The sequence below is a fragment of the Carettochelys insculpta genome, chromosome 9 (genome assembly GCF_033958435.1).
Source record: "Carettochelys insculpta isolate YL-2023 chromosome 9, ASM3395843v1, whole genome shotgun sequence".
NCBI lineage: Eukaryota > Metazoa > Chordata > Testudines > Carettochelyidae > Carettochelys > Carettochelys insculpta.
This window is the reverse complement of record NC_134145.1, coordinates 39,092,659-39,111,845: the sequence shown is the minus strand read 5'-3', so window position 1 is coordinate 39,111,845 and position 19,187 is coordinate 39,092,659. Positions and strand designations below refer to the sequence as shown.

The 19,187-nt window shown below is 39.4% G+C and overlaps 1 protein-coding gene across 6 annotated transcripts in view; it reads left to right on the top strand.

Moving 5' to 3' along the window:
- CDC14A (cell division cycle 14A) overlaps positions 1–19,187 on the top strand; it is a 165,040-nt gene that overhangs the window by 31,620 nt on the left and 114,233 nt on the right. For all 6 annotated transcript variants that reach the window (XM_075002728.1, XM_075002730.1, XM_075002727.1 and 3 more), the window contains exon 4: positions 9,038–9,130. In XM_075002728.1, coding sequence (XP_074858829.1) covers positions 9,038–9,130 — 93 coding nt within the window. The remainder of the gene's footprint in view (positions 1–9,037; positions 9,131–19,187) is intronic.

The window sequence follows — 19,187 nt, the reverse complement described above, 5'->3', positions numbered from 1 at the left end:
CTTCGTGGTTTTCCTATTTGTTTGCATGTGATCTGGAAGAGAGAAGAGTAAGGAGCTAGTGCAGTAGAAATGTTACGTCAAGTGGGTGAAATCAATGAAGTAAAAAATGCAGTTTTACCAGCGGTTGGAATCGGCTTGTTCACATCTTGTGGTACAACATAATTTAACAGACGCTAATCTTTTAAGTAACAATAAAATATTTAGCCAACTTGATTTTAGAGGCCAGTTCTGTGAGAGTCCAGTTGGCTTCTGACATGATCACCCTGCTGCCTGCAGTGCATGCAGCTGTAGTTCATTCTGCTCGGCATTCTGTTTCTTGCCTCTCATCATCTCTTTCCCATTCAGAGGCGGCAGCCTCAACTGTTTTTAGCAATGTTATTAATTTCAGCCTACCTCAATGCCCTAGTCTCTCCCACCTCCGCCCTCCCCCCCATGAATCCCTCTTCAAATCTCCAGTGATGAAGAAAGGGTGAAGAATAGGAGATAAACATGTTAAAGCTGTGTTTATATCTCCTAAAAGGGACTATAAATGTAGCAGAGGTAAACTGTAAAGCAGAATAGTTCGCAAACAGGAGAGATTTGTTATGCTACATAATTTGTTGCTGTAATAGATTGAAGGAAGAAGCAGGTGAACAAGTGGGAGAGAGAACTGCTAGTTGCACGAAAAAAAGGGAGCTTTTGGCAGCAGGCTGAGAGCTGCACTGGTGGAAAGAACTAATTATACTGAGCCATCATAACCCAATGTTTCATTGTGGTATCTCATTTCTTCTCCAAATGATGATGATTTTTCTTCACTGAAACAGGCAGACTTGTTGGGGAGTTGAGACCTGTAGCACTTCTTCCCATGAAGGCAGTAGTCTTGGAGCCCAGACATGGAGATACTCTTCTTCCCACTGAGTCTTGAGGTGGGGAATCTCTCCCCAAATACTACCTGGTGGTGTTGATTCCTGCTACATGCATAATAGGAAGAGAGCCTCAGTTCTTACCTCCAATTTACAAGTAAAAACAGATTATGGAAATGTTGATTTTTATTACTTTCCTTCCAAGTGGAAACTATTGCCCAAAAATTTCCCATTTGATGAACCTCTTTTAAGAAAACACGCAAAAGTTCTGCCAATTGAAATGCAAATTAAATATGCATAGAAAGTTACTAAGTGTCAGATGCACTTCATCAAATACTATTCTTTACTTACATACTTACATATACCCTTATTCCTAAGGTTTTTCATGCCTTGATATATAGTCATGCAAATTCTAATGGACAGTGAGAGCATATCTGTTTATAACCAATATGTACTTTTAAATAAGTTCAGTAGCTTCTGAGAAGTTGTACTTCAGTTGGGTGTGGAGGTGGGTGTTTTGTTTTTAACAGTTTTCTGCTTTTAGTCTTATACATGGTGAGGAGAAAAGTGTATGCTTTTTTAATGTGCATTGGAGAGTGTCAAAAGCAGACTTAACATTTTATAAAAGCAAACAATTGTACTACTTGGGTTGATTTTTAAATGTGAACCATGTTTTATACAGTCAACAATATTTTTTTGAGAAAGCTGGAGATAAAGCACTGAGAGGTTGGCTCCTGCAAACCGTTGTTTCACTTACTTTGTGTTTGATCACTGATTGCTTTGGAGATGATGTGATGCTCTTCTTAGTAAGCAACAGCAAGACATGAATGCCTGATCATAATCTCTTGTGTGCTCTTTGAGCTTGGGTGAAATGCTTAACACACTTGCACATTGCATTACTATGGAGCTTCATTGTTAAGGAAGTTCACAGGTATGCTTTTTCAAAGAAGTGAAGAACAAATAGAGTAGCCGTATGATATTACACTACTGTTTTATTCTGCTAAATAAATTTGACTTCATGAAATTGCTATAACAAAAATTACTCGCAGACTTTATTTTGGGTGCAGCACAGAATATTTGTGCTTCATACTCTACGCTATGGTAGGTTTTCTTATATATATCTGAACTTGCAGTTCTTGCGTGTAATGTAATTACTAAATAAATGCAAAGCAAGATCTTCGTGCTGAACAATCCTAGGGCTATGCCATGTTGCATTAATATATTTGTGACACAATCCAGTGACTATTCTAATGAAATAATAATCTAGTCACTGCACAAATGAGAGTTTCTGAAAATTATGACATTTTCTCTCGTAATGCTTGCTGTCTCTGGTCTCTCTAAATAATTTGAACATCATGAACTTATTTGGGAATCTGGGTTTTGGGATTCTGTTGTGTAAAATGAGTGGATTAGGTTTTCTTCACTTAAAACTAGAGTTTATAAAACAATATGAGAAACAAAGTTCTATTACAAAAGGACTTCCTGTGTGAGATGTTTTAACCAAAATAGCATATTCCAGAATTTACCATAAAGTGTATAGCACTATTCTCATGTTGCATTAGTGGACTTTGGCATCCTTAACAAAAAAAAAAAAAAAAAAAAAAAGTTCTATATTAGTAAATAAGCCTGATGGTATGTATATTGTTAACTCTGATTAAATTACTTTCAGTTGTTACGGCTTTGAATAAAGAATACGGTGACCAACCCTCCCATACTGGGTGGGACATTCCTGTATTCGAGACACCAAAAAGGTGTCCCTACTTGGGTTTTAAAAGGGACTAATTGTCCTGTATTTAGGCCCTAGGGGGCTAGGGGAGGGGCCAGGAGCACCCGCGGCTGATGCTTTCCCGGGGCTCTGGGGTGCCCACGGCTGCGGCTTCCCCAGGGCTTGGTGAAGTCGGGAGGAGCCACTTCTCCCTCCATATCTCCCTGTCCCATATTTGGGACAGGGAGATAGGGTCACCCTAAGAAAGAAGCACTTTTGTGTTATTTGTACAGAGTAGACTAAGGTGTAAAACTCATTAATATCGGGATATAAAGTACAGTTAACACCGAGACTCTGGTTTCCTAGGAAACCAGAGACAGAGTAATCTTAGTTCTTTGCATTATACATATTAACTTGTTCTTTCCTTTCAGCATGGGTTCCCAATAAGCTGTGCACTTGTGCAGCCACTCAGGAGACATTCAGATGCCACCCATCTGATTAGTGAAGTGCCCATAGCTATACTTTTTTGGTTCTACTGGTGGTGCTCATTTGCACCAGGGTGGATTGATTTAAATCAAAGCTACTTAAAATAATTTATTTAAATCACCACCACAAAAAGAGATTTAAAAGAAGTTTCCAAAAAAGTGAAGACTGACTGTGCTTACAGTGCACTTATTTTTGGATTAAGCTCCATTGAACTCACTGGCATTTCTCTCTCTTTTTTTTTTTTTTTTTTTTTTTTTTTTTTGGAGAAAACAAGTACAGAATGGGGTTCCCTTGGGAAAGATGAGTTCTGCTGATGTAAAATAGGGAATACATTTACGGCATCACCACTATTGTCTGTGGCCATGATGTTCCAAAATAAGGGGCATGTATCATTGCAAAATAAAAATAGAAAATGACAATGGTAACTGGCAGCTCTAGATTTCTCTTGCGACAGCTTTCTGTATTGCTTACTTGAGTGATAGATTGTAAACCTAATTAACTAATTTAAACCAGCCATAAGGTTTAGCTAAGCTAATTTTTTATTTATTTTTTTTTTCAAGCAAGATCCAACACAGCAAATAGCTTGGAAATTTACTTGTCAAATCACATTTATACTAAAAGGCATATAGAGAGACTTGAAGAATGATGCATTGCAAAGTGAATTATTTCAGTTACTAAACAGTTGATCCACTCAGTCATGTCCCCATCTTCATCTATAATTTTCTCTCGATAAATAACTCCTCTGCTATGCTTGGACCTGGTCCACCACCAGATAAGACCAGAACAAGAACAATTCTATCCATCTTTTCTTTCTTCACACCTGATACTTTTTAGTCTTATGAGAAACAAATTGAAAACTCAATTAAAAAAAAATTACCCACCCTGATACGCACATTTGGTGCACATAAAATGTATTCTGCAGATGGAGGGGGAAAAGCTGCATATGGATGGAAGTGATCTGAGGGAACATTACAGACTTCAAAAACTAGCCAAAACCTAGTGTCATATACCAACTGTTTTTATATAAGTAATCTGAACACTTTTTTTCGTACATGTAAACTTTTGAAAACTAGGTATTCTGCTGGCAAATACTATGAATTATTTGTGTTTTAGCAAATATAAAAGCCTGTCACTGTTATCTGATCTAAGCAGTGGGTCTCGGTGACTATCCATAGATCTTGGAGGACTCATGTACATTTTAAATTTCTGCTCACATAGAGCAGCTTTCAGAACTGCTGTCTAGTGACTTAATATTTTAATTAAAATAGATCTACTGAATTTAATTCTCATCTATGTAACGTTAACAAAGTTAAATGGAAGTGAGCAGAGTCTAAAATTCAGATGCCTAGTTCAGTGCTCTTGCAACAGTGTTATTTTAACCAATGACAGGTGGTGGTTGTTCCTACATGAATGGATTTTACATGGCAAGATAGTGACATTTCTGAATCTACTGGAATTTGCAATTCAAATGTTTTATCTTACAAAGTTCCTTCAGCATTTGGTTTATTGCAAATAATAAGTTTTCATACCAGTTACTCAAGACAAGTTTTCAGTGTCTTATTTACAGCATATATCAAAAATTTGATCTAAATGTACAAAATAGCGATGTGGGTCCCTGGAGATTAAACTATAGCTCTCACTTTTTTCGAATGGAACAGCTGAAATATAAAAAATTCTGTATTCCAGTAGTTTAAATGTCAGAGATACTTCTGTGAATTTGAGTGTTTCTCTCCCACCCAAATTCCTGGTACAATGAAAATGCCACCAGGAGTAACCTATTACTGCAGTCTGTTTGTTACCCTGTTCATAAAAAAAAAACTAATTTTAAGAGGACTTTAACATGATTACTAAACAATTTTAAAAGTGATTCTTAAAACATCAAATTCCAAAGTACTCTTGACTATAGAAATAATTCACAGAATCATAGAATACTAGAACTGGAAGGGACCTCAAGAGGCCATCGAGTCCAGCCCCCTGCCCCAATGGCAGGACCAAGTACTGTCTAAACCATCCCTGATAGACATCTATCTAACCTGTTCTTAAATATCTCCAGCGATGGAGATTCCACAACCTCCTTTGGCAATTTATTCCACTCTTTGACCCCGCCCCCCCCCGACAGTTAGGAACTTTTTCCTAATGTCCAACGTAAACCTCCCTTGCTGCAGTTTAAGTCCATTGCCTCTTGTTCTGTCGTCAGAGGCCAAGAAGAACAAGTTTTCTCCCTCCTCCTTTTGACATCCTGGCTTCAGATAACAAGAATTACAGCCAAAAAATTGTATTTTCTTTCCCCAGCACAACTTGTAAGGGAAACTAAAGACCTCCAGGTATGCAGCCACATGAGGTCTCTTAACTAGTAGCATAGAGAAAGTTGCTATTTAACTAAGCTAGTAGAAATAAGTGTCAAAGTAACCCCTAACATCAATACAACACGAGCAGTAATGCAAAGGTTTAAATGGAGAGGTGACATTGCTCTGAATGTGGGAGCAGAGTTTGGTACCCACCCCAGAAAACGGCTGTTGATCAGAGGGCGCAAACCAGGATGTGTGCCCTGATAGTGAGCCCATGCAATGCTGCTTTGTAAACATACACAGAGAACAGCATGTGGCTGCCCTGCCACTCCACTGCACACTGATGAAGTGAGTCTGTGCTCACGAAAGCTCATGCTCAAAACTTTTCTGTTAGTCTATAAGGTGCCACAGGACCCTTCATTGCTGTTGCACACTGGCCCTCTGACTGAATGTACTCTCACAGCTTTCACAGGCTGTTAGCCTGTTTGGAGGTAGCAGTGAAAAATAATAGAAAGCTCTTCAATGTGACTGTGAATTTGTAACAAAGGAATGGAAAAAAGATTCCAGATAGCTTGGTGCAACCGCCCTAGGTACCCAGCCATGTTGCCACAGATCCACCAGGCTGAACCAAAGGAGCTGCAGAGACATTCACGGGTTCCAAGAAAAGACAACGAGAAGTCCTGTGGCACCTTACAGACTAACGGATATGTTGGAGCATAAGCTTTCGTTGGCAAAGACCTGCTTCATCAGATGTAATGTCAGACTCCAAGGTGAGAGAGGAGCACTGATCATTTGGTCTGACTTCAGACTTTGGTCTGAATAGCACTGACTACAGAACTTCCCCAAACAATTCCCAGAGCAGACCAGAGCAGTGTTTCTGAAACTGGAGGGGCGGGGGGGTCAGGACCCCAAATGGGATTGGATCTTGTTTTAATAGGGTCATCATGGCTGGCTTTAAACTTGCTAGGGCTGAAGCCAAAGCCCAAGAGTCCACCCATAGGTGTCAGGGCTGATGTTACAGTCCCCACATGTGGGGCTGAAGTCTCTGGCATTTGCCCTTCCCCACCTGAGGATGCGAGGCTCAGACGGGCTCAGGCTTTAGCTCTCCCTTATAGCGTCGTGCAGTAACGTTTGCTGTCAGAAGAAGGTCAAGTTGCAATGAAGTTGGAGAACCCGTGATCTAAGCCAAGCCTTGAGAATTCCCCATCCCAATGGGGCTGAACTGCCTGACTTGCATTTTAAAGTTTCATTCAGAATATTTCTTTAACATACAGTTTTTCATTTAAGTAAATATTTTCAGCCTTGCGGGACAGAGACGGGAAAGGCTTCACACACTGTCCTGCTCCAAGCAAAATCTTGCAGCTTCTGTTGGCAGGAAACCCAGAGCATCCTTATGCACTCAACGTTCATTCTAGGCCCCACACCTCCTCTGTTAACATCATGGAAGAGTGTGGCCCTTGACCACTTGCCAATTCTTGGTGTGGCCCCTTATCAAAAAATACTGCCCACCCCAATCTAAGGGGATTGCTTTATGACTTCTGGCAAACCAGCATGGTAAACAGAAGTGCTATTTGCGACTGGTTTTTAATTCTTTCAAAACAACTGCAAATTATGTTGCTATAGGCTGTTTAAGATGCAAACACAATAAAGTACAATTGTAATAGCTTGTGTGGCACTGTTAACGTAATTTTGTTTGATTTACACCATAAGAGACTTGATCAAAACCACAGAATTCTGGAGACCAATGTGATAGAGAAAAAGCTTATTGCTATCTTCTTGGGCTAGTGGTGTTACTAGTCTGATTTTTTTTTTTTTAAAAAATACTAGTTGAATGCCAGGGAAGATAGGGTTGTGTACATATAAATAAATATAAAGCAGCTCATGTTTGTCTCCAAGCGTGTTCTGCCGTAATTGGCAAAGATTCCCCCCCCCGCATAGGGATTATAGTCCCATTTAGATGTTCTTGAGTCGCATTAATTTAAATCACTCTGTTTATCCTCCATTGTAAGCAGTGGTGAATAAGACCAGTTTATCATAGCATACTTCAGATACACTGCTAGAGAGGCTGTTTCTGTGGAGAATAGGAATAAAGAAACTGAAGAATGCATTGCAATAAACTTGTCTTAAGTTTGCCCACTATTTTTGGTTTGTTTTAGAGAAATTCTTTTTTTGCATAAGGTTTTCATATGAACCCATGTAGAAACTTCTGTAGCTTAAGTTATATTTTCTGTGGCTGTGTCTACACAGGCACAAATCTTTGAAACAGCCATATTTTGAAGATTACTAAAGAGGCGCTGAATTGAATATTCAGCGCCTCAGTGAGCGGGATAAGGAGATTTTGAAAGGTGCGGGTCCTTTTGAAAAGGACCCCCGTGTAGCCACACCGAGCCTCGCACTTTCAAAAGCGGTGCTTTTGAAGCGCTGGGGCCAGAAGCGTCCTAATGCTAATGAGGCACTGAATATTCAATTCAGCACCTCATTAGTAATCTTCCAAGTGGCAAGTAGCATGGCTATTTCAAATATTTGTTCCTGTGTAGACACACCCTGTATGTATGAAAAGTCATTATGGCTAGTACCAATTAAACTATTAAGTTCTGCCAAAAAGGTTTGTAGTTATGTGTAACACTCTTCAAAAACTTTTAGTACTGAATGAGGGAGGTTTCTGTCACGAAACTTGCTCCCTCTAAATTCAGTCTCCAGAAACATTGCTTAGAACTTTTATGGACAGTGTAAAAATCCATGCTTATCTGAAAAATGCATTGTGATCTGAAGCTTACACAATTTAGTGGATTTATTGTACATAAATGTGAGTGATTCAGCACCTTCACCGAGTGAACTGATTTTCACATTATCACTGTGGTTTCCTTGTGTTTTAACTAACACTATTCTGCTTCTAAGGCAGTTACAGATTTGAGATTTCCATGTCTGAGACTTTATAATCAATAGTCTTTCTTTAGTATTAAAGAGAATCTTGTGAACTAAATATTGCTGTTTTAGACACTCATTCACTGTGACTTATCTGCTCATCTGTGCTATTATTTAACTGTTTCTTTTTAGATGGTTTTAGAAGGATTAGTAAAATCAATGCAGGAAATAAGATTACGCCTAATGCTAAGGGTACATCTACATTACAATTAAAAATGCATGTCTTGCCCAGGCCATCTGATTCAGCCTGAGCCCCGTGAGCCCAGTGTTCTGTTTAGTTGTGGTTTAGATCAAGAGTGAACAAACTTTTTACATCAGGCCCCACTTTTCATCCCTGCAGTTTGTAGGGGTCCCCTCACCCCCACCTGTCTAGGGTAGTCCAAACTGATGGAAATACCAGTTACATTCATATGTTGGGGGGACCCTTATGGCATGTGTAAGAAAATAAGTATGTAGACTGTAAAAACTATTAATTGTTATAGAAATGTGAATACACATACAGAAAAACAGTAACATTTTTAATGAGATGGATGAGCCTGAGACCCTGTTCTAAAATTTCATCTCCCACCAAAGGGGCCTGCCTCTTACTTTATGCATCCTAGGTGTAGACATTCAGGCTTGTGTTAAAATCTACATTCGGGGGGGGTCTCTCACCAACAGACATTCCAATGAGACTACTCCCCTTGTAATATTTTTGATTATTTCATCAAGTTGGAAATGTCTTTTTTCAAGTCCTGTGTTTTATCATAATTAACACAGCTGAGGCATCTCTTTCCTTTCTCTTTGAACAGTCTTTCAGTCTATCAAGAAAGAAAATAGTCCACTATACCACTTTTGATCAGCGGAAACGAGCAAATGCAGCATTTTTAATAGGATCTTATGTGGTAAGTATAACTTGTTTATGTATGTTTCTCTTCTTCCCCATGCAGACACTTTTGCTGCTATGTAAACTGTGGCTAAACATAGACATCACTGAAGTAATGAGCCTGTCATTCAATCTTCTATAATCAGGCTCTTTGTACCATTTCTTCAAGGTGTAATTAGAACTTTGGAGTTCCTTTTTCTGTAGTAGCCTACTCTGATATCTAAAAGTATAATTTCAGGATGAATTGTGTATGTAATCAGTAATTAAAATGGGTTATCCAAAAGTGTTTGTGCTGTAGCTAAATTGAATAACATATAGTTACAGGTTTTAATTTATAATGCAAATATAAGTAAGTAAACTGACTTTGATTACCTTTGAGTCCTACAGCTCTTGGTTGGATTAATATGCCACTTGTACTGTACATGAGGAAAGATCTTAGTCATTTTAAAGGATAAGTCAGGTTTGTTAGCAATTGGTATGTCTTGCTACAATGGTGTATTAATTGCTTATCTTTTGTAAATGAATTATTTCTGTAGCAGTATCGACATTAATCTGTTTAGTTTTCCTGAAGTAGGGAGAAACTAATGTAGATCTCAAACCTACACACATTTCAAGCAGGGGCAGGTCGCATGTATACTGAAGGAAAGCAGAACAGGTAATGAAATGAGACTTTCTTGAGAATTCTGAGACAGTGCCAAGAATGTAAAACTTAAACACTCCTGCAGTAATGGTGGCTAAACTGGGCCCTTTCCCCTTTCAGTCTGGTTCCCTTAACTGCAAATAATTACGTGAGCAAGAAAGATGATCTGATTTATGAATGAGCTTTTCCGTAGTTATAGTGACTGATAACTGCAAACTCTTTATAAGACTTAGCAAAATGTTCTCTTTTTTCATTAAACACCACTTATCATTCTAAAAGCTTGGTTTTAAGAGTATGAAAAAGCATCCTGTAATCTTATTGCCACATTTTACCCCAAAGTAGATTTATGTACCTGAATGTTAAAACATTGAGGAAAGATTGTAATGGAAAAAAATTTTTCAGTGTCTGGAGACGTTGGAGGTATTTGGGTTGGAAATAATGTGATCTTCAAGTAAAGTTCATTATAGGTGCTCAGTTCAGCTTCAGGTAAGCATGAGCACTGTGCCCCCAATAATGGCGCACCCAGTAGGGAAAAAAAATCTCAAAGAACTCTAGTTACTGTATAGGATAAATAACTTCTTGTATCCTTCCTCAATTGGAACCAGAACTCTAGAAACCAAAAGAACAGTAGGAAAATACCAAACTTAGCACCAACTACTCTCCAGTGGGAGGTAGCTTTCTGAAATAGATGCTGTAAATAAATCTCCATCATCTTCACTGATGAGCTAACTTGAGCAGACATAGAGCTGCATCCCAGAAAAAGATATCTGTCCAAAGAGTAGATCACAACATGAAGCATTCCCAGCAGTTGTAGTACCTTTGGTCTAAACTCAATGACTTTTGTTACAGAGTTCTGTCCAAATTTTACCCTGAATACCAAACAGTGCAGGGGAAAGTGGTCAGTCATGTGAAGACAGCCACCAGCCACAACCTGGCCAGAAATAGTCCCATATGATTTTTGCAATTGTACAGTATCCCAACATCAAAATTATAAACCTCAACAGACACTCCTACACTACAGGCATGGGTGCAGCTTTTATGTGGGGCTCCACACCCAGGCCTCTCCCTCCTGGACATACAGCCCTGTTTCCAGCCCAGCTCTGAGCATGGTATTGTGGACAGAGGTAAGGGGGATTGCTTTCAGCACCATAACTATTAAATGTACCAGTGCCATTGACCTCAGGGCTGGCCCTAACAGTCTTGTCTAGGGGTTATGATGTGGAGCATGCGGTTGCGGTGTCACTCAATTGGATTTGGGCCAACTGGCGATTGGTCATCATGATGCCTTTGTGGCCTTCTCCCCAGGGCAGGGCCAGTGTGGGAAGGAGAATTATCTAAGGGGGATGAGGTTAAGTCGGAGAGGGGAAATAGTTAAGGAAGGGGGGTGATTTCTGAAACTCATTGCAGTGCTTTGAGAATGAGATTCAGTGGAAGAGGGATGTGTAAGGGCACCTGAAGGAGGGCTGTCCATCTATGTGGAGATGGGCTTCCCCTGCTCTCCCTGTGGTCCCAAGACCGGAGAAGCTGTGTGCCCCTCCCTCCTCTCCATGGTCCTAGGCCACACTGGGGAGTGAGTGTTCCTGCAGCCTAGATGCCACAGCAGGGTGTTAGAGCTCCTCCAGTCCTGAGGCTAAAGATTTAGTTTAACTGTTGTGTTTGCAGGGGGCAAAGCATGCACATATGCTGAAGCCAATCTTCTTGATTCACTGGCTCTTTCCCTCTGCCTACTGTGGTACCTGGGCTACTGGTACTAGGAGGAGGAGGGGAAGGAGACAGGAAGGTGTAATGAGAGCTCCAGCTGCTCTGGTGACCACTTTGGCATCAGATGACTCTGGCAGTTGTCTCTCTGCTGAGGCTGTTGCTGCCGAATTAACTCCGCTGCTGTGCTCCTGCTTTCCCCACCCCATTCCCATATCTGCTTCTGTCCTCATCACCTTTCCCTTTCTCTCCTCTTTCTTTTCCACGCCTGCCTACTTGCTCAGGCCCTTCCCCCCACCCGTGCTCCACTCACAAATGCACATACTCTGAAGAAAGAGGCACCGAGACCCAGGAGGCAGCATCCAGATGCTGACGCAGGATCCAAAGCAGAGGGAGAGAACCTGCTAGATCCTGATCGGGACACGAGCCAGTGGGTAGCCATTTTTCTGCAACCATGGCAACCAGGTTGTTGGTTGGGCTTGAGAGCTGAAAGTGCATTGTCTGTGTTGCTATTTGTAACATTAGCTCAAACCAATTTAGTAGAAGTCTCACTCCAAGCTGCAATATAGACATGTTCCAAGAGCAGTTGTGGATCAAGATTCTAGTTTAGAGGCCAAATAATTGTTAGATTGAGGAAAAACCACCTAAACCATTTTCTTCTTCTAAATTTGTTATCTTTACATTATTTTATATGCCTTTTAATTAGTACTACTATCCTGGTCACAATTATTTCAATCTCGGCAACCAGAATTGACTTCTTAGTCCTTAAGATGCAACTGCTCATTTATCTCCTAAAATTGACAATACTACGGCAAAGAACTTCCATATTTGGATCATTTAGCTAGCTTCTCACATAGAGAGTTTCACAGTGCATGGTCTGTAAACAGAGTCCGGTACTTTCATTTTCTAGGTCTGTTTATATTTCCTTATAGCCTCTGTGGCAAGGCAAAAAGACTCCTACTATAATGTTGCAGAATTAATGTTTGTGCTTTGCTTTAACACACATTTTGAATAGCTTTTATTTTGCTCTCAGGATAGAGGGCAGTCCATCTTTAACTTAAATGCATTACCAAAGCAGTCTGCAGAAAGTGATCTCCTTTTAAGCTATAACTAGCCTTTGGAAGAAAATGCTTCAGTCATCCTGTGTAAACTATTTTTATATCAATGTATAGTTTAATTCTACCTCCACTAGAAAGGGTAACTTCTAGTGTAAATGCAGGATTACATAACCTTTGGCGTAGCTATGAGCCAGTTGGGTAATCTAGTGATAGTGTATATCCGTAGGATAGGGACTACATATGCCATAGACTTGAATTTATCCGAAAGTGGTATTAAGGGCCCTTGAACATCATGCATCTGTTTACATGCATAATACAGCTTAAAGTTGAAGAGATATGCCTGTTGCTAAACTGCTAATGTAGTAAGGAGGAATATAGTCTCATTTGCTGATAATTGGTATTACCATGATATCTGTAAATGACTTAGTCTTTTGTAACTGTTAGTTTTTGTACTATGTTTTGAAAAAACAAAGATGGGAAATATTCTTGCTCTTGTTCATTTTCATGCCATCCCTTCCCATGTTTGATACCTTTTCTAAACAGTAAGCTCTCACTAGCAAGAGCTGTTTGTTCTGTGAAGTACTGACACATAGAGAAAAGTTGTAAAAATAAGTTTTCATTGGTCAGTATCTGTTTGTAAATAGACTTATTTGCAAAATACACCAGCACTAACAAGTGTTTTTAGAGGAGAGAGTAGTGAATGCTATCGGGCATGAAACTGCTTAACCTAAGAACAAAATTAAAATAAATCATACTACAGAAATATTAGCCAGCTACCCCCACAATGTTAGAAATTCAAATAAGAACCTAAAATTTCTAATTTAAGAATAAGACAGCAGAGATTTAAAAAAAAATATTGCATTGTAACATGGAAAGCTAAATATTCTAGATAGGTAAATATTCAAAACATTTTGTATGTCATTATCAATAACTTTCCATTGTGTGCCATCTTGAGGATGTACAGTGTAATTCCTAGTACAGTATTGAGCCTGTGAAACAGATTAGACCAGCAGAAAATTTTAGTCTCCATAGAAACCACTGAAGGTAAATTAAGTCTCAGAGTAAATATTTTGAGAATAAACTGTTCTAATTTTGGTTACAAAGTAATTTAGTAGTTTAAAAACTGTCTAGAGCAACTATCCAAACACTTTTTATGGAGAACATTTTCATTTTTTTTTCCTCCCCAGTAATTTTTATAGGATCTGGATTTTCAGAGGCCGAGTCTGACCTTAAAGCTTTGGACTTGCAAAGTCCTGCAACTTCTTATTTTGTTATTTCAGGCACTTTAAAACCCTTTTTTACCCCAGATAGAGTGGTTAAGAATAGCTTGGTAAGTTCCCTTATAACTAGCTGTATTCAGGGCTTTAGTATTTTTGTATGGGGGGAAGAATTCTAGAAAACCCCCCCTCTCTTACTCACCGTTCCCTTTACCAGTCTTGGTCTCCTCCCCACAAGTTCCTGTAATCCCAGCAGTGGGCTAGAATTTAGGACTGGGGTGAGGAAAGATGGTGCTATTGGTGGGGTCTTTTTTCTTTTTCTCTTCCCCCCACCGTCACCCACACTTCCCTTTATGTGGTACCTGCTACAAAATTGTTTGTTGCTCTCACCTGCCTCTTCCCCTTCATTTCAGTAATGGTGTTTTAAAGATGGTCTTCAGTATTGGTACAGAGCAACGTGTTAGAGGTCCAAATATAGGGAGCAGCTTCTGTGCGTGTTGGAAGAAAAGTACTGTTGGTAATAGATGTTGCTTAAAATAAGCAAGAAGGCTGAATTAAGAGAGACGGAGAATAAAGCAGCAGACTCCTGCCACAGAAGGTCATATAAAGGAATCCAGAGCATGCAAGCAATCTGGATTAGGGAGAATGTCAAGTGCCTCTGCAGAGCACCTGGCAGAGATCTGAAGACCTATATAGGGCAGTAACAGAGAGGGAGCCGTGCTAGTCTATACACTATCAAAACAAAAAGCAGTCAAGTAGCACTTTAAAGACTAGCAAAATAGTTTATTAGGTGAGCTTTCGTGGGACAGACCCACGAATGGTCTGAAGAAGTGGGTCTGTCCCATGAAAGCTCACCTAATAAACTATTTTGCTAGTCTTTAAAGTGCTACTTGACTGCTTTTTATATAGGGCAGTGTGTGCTTCTTGCTGTGGAAGCATGCAGATAGCCTTTGATCCAGACTGTGTTTCTCTGATCAGAAACTTTCTAAAATTGCTCATCTAGTGTTTAATATTGAATTCAAATCTACATGTGTTGCAGAAAGTAAAGGTTTTTTAAGGTACCAGTGGGAAGAACCCTGGAAAATTCCCATGCAGTGTGGTTCAGTTGGCACTCTGCTAATGTTAGTGCTTGTCCCAAACTATCCAGTCCTAACTAATATTTTTCTGATTGCCAGCAGGCTGTTAATGCTTGCATGTGCACAAAATGATTTTCTAAGAGAAAAACTTAATTTGGTGGCTTGACATTAATTGGGGTAGTTGCTGTAAATCTTTGCTGCTGTGCAGACAGCAGCTTGGTCTGTTAAACGAATATGACTGTAAACCAAAAAATTGTCCCCTTTTTATGGGATATTTTCATATGCACACTTTTTACTCTTCTGACTTTAAGAAAACGTAGCTTCTAAAATAGTAAAATATATTGGTTCTCATTGTGTACTAGATTTGCAAGTTTCCTGTTGGAAAAAACAAGTTTAATTTTAGGGATTTAAAAGCATACTTTGACCTGTCTGGTGTATCTCAGAGTGAATTTTTGTAGATGTTTGCAGTAAACTTGAAATTGTTGTGAAAAAACATGCACATTTTTCCTATTCTGAATTCTGACTGACAGCTAAGCGCTGATAGATAATTTTGGTTTAATTAATAAACCTAGTAGTTTTGCCCCATATTTCGTAATGTGATATTTCATAGAAAACTGGCTTTTATAACTTCCTTTGAATCCAAAATATCATTCATTTTTCTATTAAAACCAACATTCTGTGCAATTGTTTTTATTGTACACAAAAATGAATGCTAACATTGATGTTTGACACACAGTCACCTGTGGGAATGTACACCATTAACTTTCCCTTGGAGCACAAGTGCTCTAGCTTTTTGGCATGGTAGTATCTCTGCTTTTCCAGAAGAGGATTTCTCTTCACTAATAGCTGTGATACTATATTTGTGTGCTGGAGAAGAATATTGGTTGTGAAATAAATTGAGTGTGCAAGATGTTTTGCTGGGGTAATATACTGCTAGTCTAGTTTTATACCCCACAGCTCAGCCATCTTCATGCAAATAATGGAAACTACACTATCCAAGGCTGGGTAATATAACAATATACTTGAAAATAAACAGCTTGTTTATTTTATACTGTTAACTCTTTCTAATTATATTGCAAAGGGTTAAATCTTAAATTTCAAAGGCTCCATTGGCAATGCTTCATTGGCTTCAGTCAGGCCAGGATTACCACCCCCCATAGTTGTAGAACTCAAATTCTTGGGATATTTACTGACAGCTGGAGAAAATGTAGCAATAAATCTAATTTGACAATCACTGGAAGGTGATGTTTGTTTTTATTAGCAATTCCAGGAAATTGAGCCAGTGACAAAGGTCAACAATGAAATCACAACTCATAGTATCCTGTTGTATGTGGACAGGATGTCTGGGGCTGCACTGACAGACAGGAGAACTTTCCTGTCTCCTTCTAGGTTTGATGGATACCAGAATGCACATTTAATCCAATATATACTAACAAATATTATCTGAAACTAATGAACTTATCCCCTTCTCATATCACCAATATACTATTATTTAAATTCTGTTTCAGAAAGATTACATTTTGAGACAGAACTGCAACCTTGTTCCTGAATTGCAGAATCCTGATTATCTGTTCTAATAAAGTAACAGTGTAGTTAACAACACCAAACTTGCTTGTAAGATTCACTTATGAGTGCCTAAAGTTGAGTGTACTTCTGTTTTGGGGAAAACATCTTTCCATCTTTTCACTGATCACAAAAATGTTATTGCCTCTAATGTGCCTAGGCTACATGAGATCATGTACTGTACAGTTAATTGAAAGTTTTTTTTTTATTTCTGGCCTGATGCTTGACTATTAAGTGTAAAATGAAACCTGGCCAATATTGAATTAAATTCTAGGATTGGGATTCTAATTATAATCATTTTTGTACTCTGGCTTGGTATAAAAAAATTAAGATGCATCACTCTAATAAAACAAGTTATTAAAGATATTATTTAAATAAATTCACTTTTCTTGAAGGGAGGTGAGGAAACGCAGAATGGTTACATGACTGAATAATAACTAGCCTCTAAGCAAGGTCAGCCACCTGTCAATACAAAAATTATGTTCAATTTTAATGGTCTTATCCCTAGTCTGAAAATTATTTCAGTGCTACATTGTAGCCTTGGGAGATTACTTGCACTTTATTGTAGCTGTCAGGACAGCAGGCTGACGTGCTGTTTGCTTCCTGAGTGGGAGCCAACAATCTGTCCATAACTCCTATCACACTTGTAGGCCTAGACTTTTCCAGCTTCAATCAAAGGCTCTCTCTAAACCGCATTAAAGTTGCTTTGCAAAATTCTCAGGAAAACTTACCAGTGTATGCAAAGGTGTGCTCAGGAGCTATTGATAAAGTAGATAATGGGGAAGAGGGTATAATAGTCTGTCTCAGATACTCTGGTCAAATAGAGTGATACAAGTTTGTCTAACTGATTTCCCTTCAAAAATATGTAGTCATGAATTTCGTTTAGAGGTGGTTTTGGCCAGCACTAACTGACGTGCCTTTGCAAGGTCCCAGGCCTAGAAAGGTTTGCCCATCAATTATTCAGGAAATTCGGAGAGTGAAAACAGAGGTCAAACCAAACTGTGGTGTGGTCTTAAGCATAGCATTCACTCAATCTCTATCTTCAAACCCTTCTGAAGCAGAAGCAGTATGCGTTTCTATTGTGATCAAGGAACCAATGCTACGGGTGCGTTTACACTTGCATTCCTCTTTTGAAATTAGAATACGCAAATGAGGTGTCAAACATGCAAATTTATACCCATTTGCATTTTCGATTTACCTCATATGTATACCTCTTTCGAAAGAGGAATGCAAGTGTAAATGCAGCCTGCAAGTATAGGGTATTTTTTTCTTCATGTAGTGTCTCTGTGGGTGCTCCACTTCATGTGAACCTGCTTTTCTCAAGTCTTTGATCAGAGTTTTCTCGTTAGCATTGCATGTTCAGCACAGACGCATACCCAGTACCTCCCCAGGACAGATGCCAGGCTACATAGGGATGTGTGGCCATGCCACCTTCAATTACTTCTCTGCTGGCTTGGCCAGAGAAAGAGCACCACTGTATCTGTCTAGTGCACACTTGACTTTTCTCTTGGTGTTATTTTCTTTCAAAGTTAGTTGGCTTAGGGTTGTTTTTAGAGTTTGTGTAGCTTTAGGTGAGAGGACAGTCTTCCCGCGTTTCCGTCAGGACAGCTTTTTCCCTTCTGGCACAGTATGCCTCATTCATCAGGGTTCATGAGAGCCTCTTTTGTTGGCAGGATATACTAACACTCGAATGTGTTCATTTTCTTGGGAGTAGGACTCATTTTGTGTAGTCCTTAAATCCATGCCTGGAAAGAATGGGGAAATAGAGCTCAAAGTACTGGTGATGGAACATTTCCTATGACCACCCTGTTAGCCAAGTTAGAAGACAACCCTGTACATCTGTCACTGCTCAAAAGGAGCACTGGACTCCCCTCCATCCTAATTAGCATATGCATTTCAGCGCTTCATTAGTAAACTTCAAAATGGCCATTTGCATGGCCATTTCGAAGTTTGGGGCACATGTAGACATAGCCAAGGATTGTTAATTCTCTCTTCCTGCCCCCGCTCCCCCCCGCTTTGGAAGGGGCCCATCATATAATATACAGCACTGTGACTGGGAACTGAGACACTTTTTGGTATGTTCCAAAGAGAGGGCAACTCCCTGGTGGTTATCGTAAACGAATGGGGTAAGCAATGCTTTTTGAGAACTAACTCCTATGATAAGAATTATAAGTAACTGAATATCTTGTGTCAAAGTCTTACTCATTCAGAACCCTGCAGTTTTGGATTACGAACTTATTCATCTGTCATGGCCAAATGGAACTTTACCAGTTACAACACAGTTCTAGCCTTTACAGAACATCTACCACATGACAGCAGGGAACAGTTCCAGTCAGTTATTAGCCAACTAATGGCCAGAATGGTTTTCCAAATATCCATAGAATTTAGGGATCATGCTGCTCGATCCACTTCTCCAGTGATAGTTATGCACAGGGCATCTTGGTTCCAGTTTTCAGAGCATTGAAGGAAGATCCAAAGGACTGTAGAGGACTTCCTTTTTTGGTCCCAGGCTCTTTGTGAAGACAGTAAATGAGCCTCTCACATGCTCAACTGCAGTGCTACTTTATGATCTTTCGTATTTACATACCTACAGGCAGGAAGTGTTTTAGAAGGTCACAGACTAAGCAGAAGTCATGATCTGCTCAGTTCTCAGGATACCAAACACTGCAGAAGTCCCAGCAAAGACAGGATTAAAAGGAAAAGGGCTGTCCAGCTGTATTCCATGGCCACCCAGCATTGTTGAAACAGCAGCTTTCATGGGTTGATCAAGGATTTGAATCTTTCTACTTCCACTACTTGCTTCCATGTTAGTATCAGTACAAAA